This window comes from Entelurus aequoreus, linkage group LG17, assembly GCF_033978785.1.
Source record: "Entelurus aequoreus isolate RoL-2023_Sb linkage group LG17, RoL_Eaeq_v1.1, whole genome shotgun sequence".
Classification (NCBI taxonomy): Eukaryota; Metazoa; Chordata; class Actinopteri; order Syngnathiformes; family Syngnathidae; genus Entelurus; species Entelurus aequoreus.
Window position 1 is genome coordinate 9,041,033 of NC_084747.1, and position 9,611 is coordinate 9,050,643.

The following is a 9,611-nucleotide window of genomic DNA, read 5'->3' on the forward strand; positions in this document are numbered from 1 at the left end:
AATGACGTTAAGATTGTTGTCTCTAATGACCTCATTAACCAATAACGCCTTGGGAGACAATGATCTTATGTTTAAAAAGCCCATATTATAGGTATTGGGCTGTTTTGACGAGTTTTTGTTAAGATTATCCGTAGTGGCAATATTAACAATGTTGCGTTTATTATGCGTAGTGCACTTTAAATAGTTTCGACCATATCTAGGAATTGATATGACGGGAATTTTCCGATTGTTTGCTTGGTGCTGCAATAGACTGGACATATCATAATTTGCCACCTCAGTAGAATGCATGTCCACCCCTGACACAGACACAACAGAAAAAACATTATGTGAATTGTGTATTATTCTAAGAGAATTGCTATGCGTACATGGATTATCCAGCCTGGCGCTGGCTAGTTCTAGCTTAACTGACTCCTCACCCGGACTAACAGACATTGTAATTGCCTGTGACCGGGCTTGCTCTAGTGTAGTCAGTCAAGTGAGACTTAAATAGTAGTCTATGTTTCTAGACAGGATGATGGCGCCTTCCTGGTTAGGGTGAAGGCCGTCTCTCATCAGCAAGCCTGGTTTGCCCCAGAAAGAGGGCCAGTTATCAATAAACGTTAGTCCCTGCTGCCTACAGTAGCTAGCCAACCACTTGTTAAGCGAGACTAATCTGCTATATCTCTCATCATTGCCTCTCGCAGGCAGGGGGCCAGAGACAATTACTCGATGCCTGGACATCTTTCTGGCGAGATCACAAGTCCTGGCTATGTTTCTCTTTGTAATCTCTGACTGTCTCATTCTAGTGTCATTGGAGCCAACGTGTACAACTATATTCGCATAATTAGTGGTGCGATTAGCCTGTCGTACGTGTTTACTAGGCCTGTTGCGAGTTAGCTCCCTAAGATTAGCTTCAATGTCAGGTGCTCTGGCCCCGGGGATACACTTTATTGTGGCTGGTTTGCTAAGCTTTATGTTTCGGGTGATGGAGTCCCCTATAACTAAGGTGTGGTGCCCGGTAGACTGGGGTGTAGGACTAGCTAAAGAACTAAATCTATTATGCGTCTCAACCGGTACACCGTAGCTTGTAGGCCGCTTAGGACTGCTACAAGCTGGGCTAGTTAGCTCGCTACAGCTAACGCTAGCAGATGTGTCCGCAACATCTAAAGTTACGACATTACTCTGCTCTAACTGGCGGACACGGCCCTCTAGCAGAGCCAACCTCTCCGTGAGTATGGTGCAAGACGCGCAGGAAGCCATTACTCACAGTGTTTTCTGTCACCGAGTGAAGTTCCTGCTGTCCTCAGGGAAGTGGTCGCGGTCTGTAGGAGTAGCTTCTTACTGACCGGCGCTGCCTTTCTCCGCGCTAGCTTAGCAGCTAGCTAGCTGAGGAAAGGGTGGTGGGACAGAGATCGGGTGATTTGCAAGTTAAATAGTACCACTAAAAATGTTTGAGAAGTGATAAAGAAAGCCGTAGAACAATTAAAAGCACACAGATAGAGCGCTACTTAGCTTTTAGTAATATGGTTTCACATAAAAATGTTGGTGCAACTGCTCATTTCTACCTAGCGATAGGTGGCTCTAACTGTAGTGCTAATCACTCACCAGCAGAAAGCCCTCATCACACTGCTAATCAATAACTACCATCTTAGGCACTTAACATCACTAATCGCCAGTTAACAGCTATCATGCTAAATGTCAACTATCTTAAATGCAAACATGAAAACAAGACACATTAACGTCTTTCCCCATTACAAACATCATAACACAATCTAAACTTATATAAACACATTACTGTCTGAGCATATAAGATATTCAATTGTGTTACATCGCAATTTATTATATTGAAATGAGCCATGTGATTAAGATGGGCACGGTCTGACCAATCACAAGTCAGTAGGAGCTGCTTTGTTCTCGTGTTTGGAGAAAGCGGAAGAGCGATTGTCAGCCTGACATTGATGTGTCTCTGAGAACTGAACACATTTTTATAACTTATAACAAAATGTGTTTATACAGTAACCTGCTCACATGAGTCACATTACAGCAGGGGTGTCAAACTCATTTTAGCTCAGGGGCCACATGGAGGAAAATCTATTTCCACGTGGGCGGGACGGGTAAAATCATGGCATGATAACTTCAAAATACGACAGATTGTTTTCTTTATTTTACTTCAACCCAAAATAGAACGATCACATTCGGAAAATGTACACATCACAAACAATCCTCTTGACAAAACACTTCAAGGGGAAAAAATAGTGCATTTTCAAAAACACCTTAAAGAACGCAATGAACTTAAACTTAATCTCAGTGTTTCTATTAAACTTTAAGTCACAACCCATCTAGGATTGAACAAAAAACAAAATAAAGCATGAATAAAAACTATTCTATGTATCAACTACCTCATTTGTCATTTCCACATATTAATCCTGTGCTAACTCAACAAACCATACAAACTGAGGTAGAAACTATTCAAGAGTGTTGAGTTACTTCCTGTCTTCTAGACATAATGTGTATTGATAGAAAAATAAAAGCTGTGCAATGTGTGAACAATTTCAACAAAGCACAAATAAAAAGTGAAAAGACTGACAGTATTGCAGTAAATCACACACTGTTCACTTTCTTTACATTTGCACAGAAGACAATCATTTTCACAGAACTATATCAGTGTGCAGTGTCTCATGCTGCATTTTAAGTGGGGTTACTGATTGCTTATTTTACTCCTGTTTTACGTTGGGTGGAGGGGGAGGAGTCACAGCCCCGCTTTACCGTCTACCTCTTGCTTGGTATACTTGCTATGCTATTTGCTTGCCTAACAGAATTGCTATTGTGACATCCAGTGGACACATTTAGAACAGCAGTTTCTTTCATTAAAAATACAGCTGAATTTTACACTTTGCAAACTCATCTCGCGGGCCGGATTGAACCTGTTATGCCCGAATGTCGAGGGAGGTGGGGGTTGGGTTGTGGGTGTTGGGGGTTAATTGTTCATAAGTCTCTGATTTGCACATCAACCAGTCTGAGGAGTAAAAGTTGGCAGTTTGTTATGCAAACAGTTACCCGGCATCACTTATGCGTCAACGTCAGTTTGGATACATCTCAACTTTGCAGTGAAAAAGGGTGTAGTGCAGGTTTTTGAGCGTGCACAAACTTGACACATGAGGCCCCAGGACTGAAGAAGGAGTAACCAAGCACTTGAAGCATCATCTATCTTACTGTTCAGCAATGTTTCAGATACAGAGAAGACATGGGGTCATGAGTGGATAAGATTATGCTCCAAATAATCCAAGTTTGTATGAATACCTCAGATATTTGTGAAAGAAGCAGTGAGGAGGTCCTGGGTAGGGTGGATGTCACCACATATGAGCAACATACCACAAACTAAACAGCTAATAGATTATTTTCCCTTGTGTGTTCTTATGTGTTTTACTGCGTCTGCATTATGTGTGAACCTTTTACAGCACACTGAACAACTAAATGGTTTTTCTCCAGCGTGTGTTCTCATGTGTCGACACAAAGAGCTATTATGAGAAAAGCTTCTGCCACAAACTGAACAATTAAAGGGTTTTTCACCAGTGTGTGTTCTCATGTGTTGAGTCAAACTGCTCTTAAAAGAAACGCTTTTGCCACAAACTGAACAATTAAATGGTTTTTCACCTGTGTGTGTTGTCATGTGTCCAGTCAAAGAGCCACTTTGAGAAAAGCTTTTGCCACAAACTGAACAATTGAAGTTTTTTTCACCTGTGTGTGTTCTCATGTGTTGAGTCAAAGAGCTATTTTGAGAAAAGCTTTTGCCACAAACTGAACAATTAAAGGGTTTTTCACCTGTGTGTGTTCTCATGTGTTGAGTCAAACGGCTCTTTTTAGTAAAACTTTCAGCACAAACTGAGCAGCTCAAACATGTTTTACCTCTCTTCTTTGTAGAACATTCAGAGTGTTTGTTGTCAGTGTGAGTCCTCATATCACCTTCACAGTCTTTATCTCTGCTCAAAGGTTCTTCAACCTCGTCTTCAGCCTCACTATCTGATAGTGGAGCTAAGAGGTTGTCTACTTGTGGTTTCTCTTCATCATCTTCAGTCTTCACAGAGAGAATACTCAGTGGAAACTTGGTGTAATCAGCTTCCTCTCGTCCTAGAAGACACTCTCCCTCCTGAGTGATGCAGAGTTCCTCCTCTTCCTTTTTAATGCAGGGTGGTTGTGGAGTCTCCTGCTTCAAAGTGGAGCTCCCCCCTAACTGAGGGGAAACTTCTTCTGGATTACTGATCAGCTGCTGGACGTCTGCAAGACACAAAAACACACTTTCTTCTATGTACTGAATGTGTGTGTAGTAGGGTTGTACAGTATACTGCTACTAATAAAGTATCGTGGTACTAATCAATTGAAATCGGTACTATAGCACCTTTGAAAAGTACCGGTACCGTTCTTTCACCTGAATGCTGCTGTGAGGCGGTGACTACAGAGCCGAGGCGCATGATGTTGAGTGTGTCAAAACGCACACACAAAGTGCATACAAGCAATAACATGGTGGAGAGGAAGAAAGGCAACAAAGGACAATTCTACTGGTTAATAAAGAGGGTGCGTGGAGTGCAATATGGAGGTATTTGGGCTTCTAAACTAACTATAAAGGTGACACTTTAAACAGGGAGCCGCCGCTCTGCAAGGGTTGCTTTACACCTTTCCTGTTTGTGGGCTCCCAGACCGTGGTCAAGGAGCGCAGGGGAGACGTTCCCTCCAGGGCCCATGTTGTGTCGGGGGTAACACTGGGTCCATAAAGCTCCGCTCTTTGGTCGGAAGGACGAGGCCGTCGATTAGTTACAACTTGCTCACTTTATTTATTATTTCCACAGGGCACAAGCGGACATCCACCATGCTATTAACACTCCTGCACATGCTACCACTACCTCTCCTTACTCGCCCACTCACTTACTCACCCCACATACTGCCACTCTTAAAGGTGCACACACACATACACTACTCTCACAACAGCTGCTTTAAAACACGCCTCGCCAAATGTGGTGATTAGTATTACCACATTTGCTTCAGACTTGGGTCAACATTTAAATAATAAGCATTCAGATCTGCACAAGGAGTTTAAATAGTGACAGGTATAATGTAGTTGTTACACCTGTCCTGCTGCTCTCTCTTTACTCGCCCGCTCACGTCACTCAGACAACACGTTGACATTCTCACAAACACACATACTACTCTCATAAGTTAACCAGCTCCCCTGCTGTGCACATGTACAAAACCCAAAAGCAGTTAAGTTGTCACGTTGTGTAAATGGTAAATAAAAAGAGAATACAATGATTCGCAAATCCTTTTCAACTTATATTCAATTGAATAGACTGCAAAGACAAGATATTTCATGTCCGAACTGAGAAACAGGGTGGTTGAGTGTTTCGGGGATGAACGAGGGGTACCGGACACATTATTGTCCCAAACAAATGTTCCTTCTCCTCACAATGACAACATTTCACTCACATTTATGTCCATTTCCGTGAAATTCTGCGTTTACTAGCAGATTCTGTTGTAGTGGCCAATTCTGGGGGTTACATTAAAGTGAAAATCATGTGGTCTTACTTTTTTGTTGAGTTCAGTGATTACAGATTAGACATACTAGCACTGTGTCAAATAAAAAGTAGCACATTCTAGTAGACATGGTCTTTCTTTCAATCATACACTCACTCATCCCTTTAACCGTTACAGGCTCAAGAATTTACATGCACGTTCCGCGGGCTGTTCATCTTTTTTTACAATAACATGTTTATGATCGTGTCATGTCTTAAATGAAGTTGAGATTAAAATGGGATTAATTGTCCAGCCCTACTAAGAACTAGGAAATACAATTAAAAAATGCTCAAAATCAAATCCTGGCGCAACAACATCATTTTAAAGGCCTACTGAAAGCCACTACTAGCGACCACGCAGTCTGATAGTTTATATATCAATGATGAAATCTTGAATTGCAACACATGCCAATACGGCCGGGTTAACTTATAAAGTGCAATTTTAAATTTCCCGCCACACTTCCGGTTCAAAACGCCTTTGGAGGATGACGTATGCGCGTGACGTAGCCAGTTTAACAGAGGTATGGCTTCCCCATTGAAGCCAATACGAAATAGCTCTGTTTTCATCTCATTATTCCACAGTATTCTGGACATCTGTGTTGGTGAATCTGTTGCAATTTGTTCATTGCATTATGGAGAAAGAAGCTGAGCAAGCAAAGAAGAAAGTCGGTGCGAAGCGGAGTATTTTGCGAGGGAAGTCAGCAACACAACACAGTCGGTGTTTCATTGTTTACATTCCCGAAAGATGCAGTCAAGATCGAAGAACTCGGACAGCAGAGACTCTTACCAGGAGGACTTTGACTTCGTTAACAGACGCAGACGCGATACCGTGAGTACGCTTCCAAACATTTGATCGCTTGCTATAACTAGCTCGAGCTAGTAGCTGGGAGCTAGCATAACAAACACCTAGGTGTTTGTTATGCGGGATTAATTTGTGGCATATTAAATATAAGCCTGGTTGTGTTGTGGCTAATAGAGTATATATATGTCTTGTGTTTATTTACTGTTGTAGTCATTCCCAGCTGAATATCAGGTCACCCCCGGCTCTCACAGCATCTTCCCTATCTGAATAGCTTCAACTCCCCACTAGTCCTTCACTTGCACTTTACTCATCCACAAATCTTTTATCCTCGCTCAAATTAATGGGGAAATCGTCGCTTTGTCGGTCCGAATCTCTCTCACTTCTGGCGGCCATCATTGTAAACAATAGGGAACTTTGCGTATATGTTCAACTGACTACGTCACGCTACTTCCGGTAGGGGGAAGCCTTTTTTTTATCAGATACCAAAAGTTGCGATCTTTATCGTCGTTGTTCTATACTAAATCCTTTCAGCAAAAATACGGCAATGTCGCGAAATGATCAAGTATGACACATAGAATAGATCTGCTATCCCCGTTTAAATAAAAAAAATTAATTTCAGTAGGCCTTTAATCTTCCACTAGCTGCTACAGTGTTTACAAGATGGAGGATGACTTCGAGATAGTGGCTGTTATGTCCACTCTAACATCCATCCAATAACTTGATGGACTCCATCAATAACTTAGCTTAGTAATGCGAGCTAAATATTTGAAATGTGGCGTTTGCCAAACATGGGAAGCGCTTGTTTTGCTCTTCCACTTTCTTCATTTGACTTTTGCATTCTTTCATCTCCTCTGATGTGAACTCCACTGCCTTCTTCAAGCTAACAATCATGGCGGCTCTTTCTTTACATTCTTCAACAAAGCCGGCTAATTTCGATTTTAAGGGCTTGAAATAGTTTTCAAAGGACAAAACTTCAAGTCACTCACCTTCATCTTTCGTCTTTATCTCCGTTGGTGATTTGCTGGAAGTTGGTGGCGCTGATTCTCTTTCATGTTCTCTTTTAGCGGACGTCGCCATCTTAGCATAGCAGTAGTCGTCCATCTTCTATCACGTCTTCAATCTTCACTTCAGATATCGCTCCAAACTCAATGCACGTTTCGTGGCTTTGGAAAATGCGAATTGAGATATTTGTTGCTATATTTGCTGTGAATCACATGACTTTAAGATCGTGAATTCGAAGAATCTCCGAACAACCATAGCATGCGGTCTTCTCTTTTTGCTTGGCTTCAAGTACATTTGCGCATGCGCTAAAAGTCCGTAACTTCCGTTTCCTACTCCACATCATTTCTTTTTTTCAAAATAAAGGCAATTTAATCTTATTTTAAAACAATGGTTGGCAAAAGTATCTAACATCAAATAATGGACAACTACTGTTTGAAAATAAAAAATATATATATACAAGCACGTGCACAGACTTTTTCCATGGCTGTTGTTCAAACCAGAAAAAGGGCAAACATCGAGGAAAAAAAATCCTACATTTTAAATACTACAAGAATCAGAAATATTTTTCAAGCTACTTAGTTGTTTTAGTTAAAAACCTTTAGAAAGTCAAAGAATTACTCTGAATAAAGAAGAAAAGCACTAAGAGTGTAGATCTCCACCAGGACCAATCCTATTGTTCAAGTGCTACTAAATTGTGTGCCATCTCATGTGTATCGTGTGCTGCTATGACAATAAACTTCCATGAATCCTGTAAAACACCAGACAGTTAGTAATATGGTTTCACATAAAAATGTTGGTGAAACTGCTCATTTCTACCTAGCGATAGGTGGCTCTAACTGTAGTGCTAATCACTCACCAGCAGAAAGCCCTCATCACACTGCTAATCAATAACTACCATCTTAGGCACTTAACATCACTAATCGCCAGTTAACAGCTATCATGCTAAATGTCAACTATCTTAAATGCAAACATGAAAACAAGACACATTAACGTCTTTCCCCATTACAAACATCATAACACAATCTAAACTTATATGAACACATTACTGTCTGAGCATATAAGATATTCAATTGTGTTACATCACAATTTATTATATTGAAATGAGCCATGTGATTAAGATGGGCACGGTCTGACCAATCACAAGTCAGTAGGAGCTGCTTTGTTCTCGTGTTTGGAGAAAGCGGAAGAGCGATTGTCAGCCTGACATTGATGTGTCTCTGAGAACTGAACACATTTTTATAACTTATAACAAAATGTGTTTATACAGTAACCTGCTCACATGAGTCACATTACAGCAGGGGTGTCAAACTCATTTTAGCTCAGGGGCCACATGGAGGAAAATCTATTTCCACGTGGGCGGGACGGGTAAAATCATGGCATGATAACTTCAAAATACAACAGATTGTTTTCTTTATTTTACTTCAACCCAAAATAGAACGATCACATTCGGAAAATGTACACATCACAAACAATCCTCTTGACAAAACACTTCAAGTTAGTTAAAAATTCTGAGGGAAAAAAATGGTGCATTTTCAAAAACACCTTAAAGAACGCAATGAACTCAAACTTAATCTCAGTGTTTCTATTAAACTTTAAGTCACAACCCATCTAGATTTGAACAAAAAACAAAATAAAGCATGAATAAAAACTATTCTTTCTATCAACTAACTCATTTGTCATTTCCACATATTAATCCTGTGCTAACTCAACAAACCATACACACTGAGGTAGAAACTATTCAAGAGTGTTGAGTTACTTCCTGTCTGACAGACATAATGTGTATTGATAGAAAAATAAAAGCTGTGCAATGTGTGAACAATTTCAACAAAGCACAAATAAAAAGTGAAAAGACTGACAGTATTGCAGTAAATCACACACTGTTCACTTTCTTTACATTTGCACAGAAGACAATCATTTTCACAGAACTATATCAGTGTGCAGTGTCTCATGCTGCATTTTAAGTGGGGTTACTGATTGCTTATTTTACTCCTGTTTTACGTTGGGTGGAGGGGGAGGAGTCACAGCCCCGCTTTACCGTCTACCTCTTGCTTGGTATACTTGCTATGCTATTTGCTTGCCTGACAGAATTGCTAATGTGACATCCAGTGGACACATTTAGAACAGCAGTTTCTTTCATTAAAAATACAGCTGAATTTTACACTTTGCAAACTCATCTCGCGGGCCGGATTGAACCTGTTATGCCCGAATGTCGAGGGAGGTGGGGGTTGGGTTGTGGGTGTTGGGGGTTAATTGTTCATAAGTCT

General features: G+C 40.8%; 1 protein-coding gene across 1 annotated transcript; it reads right to left on the reverse strand.

Annotated features, from left to right (window-relative positions):
• Positions 1 to 3,477: 3,477 nt before the first annotated feature.
• On the reverse strand, positions 3,478 to 5,469 carry LOC133632091 (zinc finger protein 37 homolog). Its single transcript, XM_062024327.1, has 4 exons — positions 5,458 to 5,469; positions 4,395 to 4,429; positions 3,634 to 4,253; positions 3,478 to 3,497 (listed from the first exon to the last, which is right to left on the reverse strand). Exons 1-4 carry the CDS (start codon positions 5,467 to 5,469, stop codon positions 3,478 to 3,480), a joined length of 687 nt encoding a protein of 228 aa, XP_061880311.1.
• Positions 5,470 to 9,611: the final 4,142 nt, after the last annotated feature.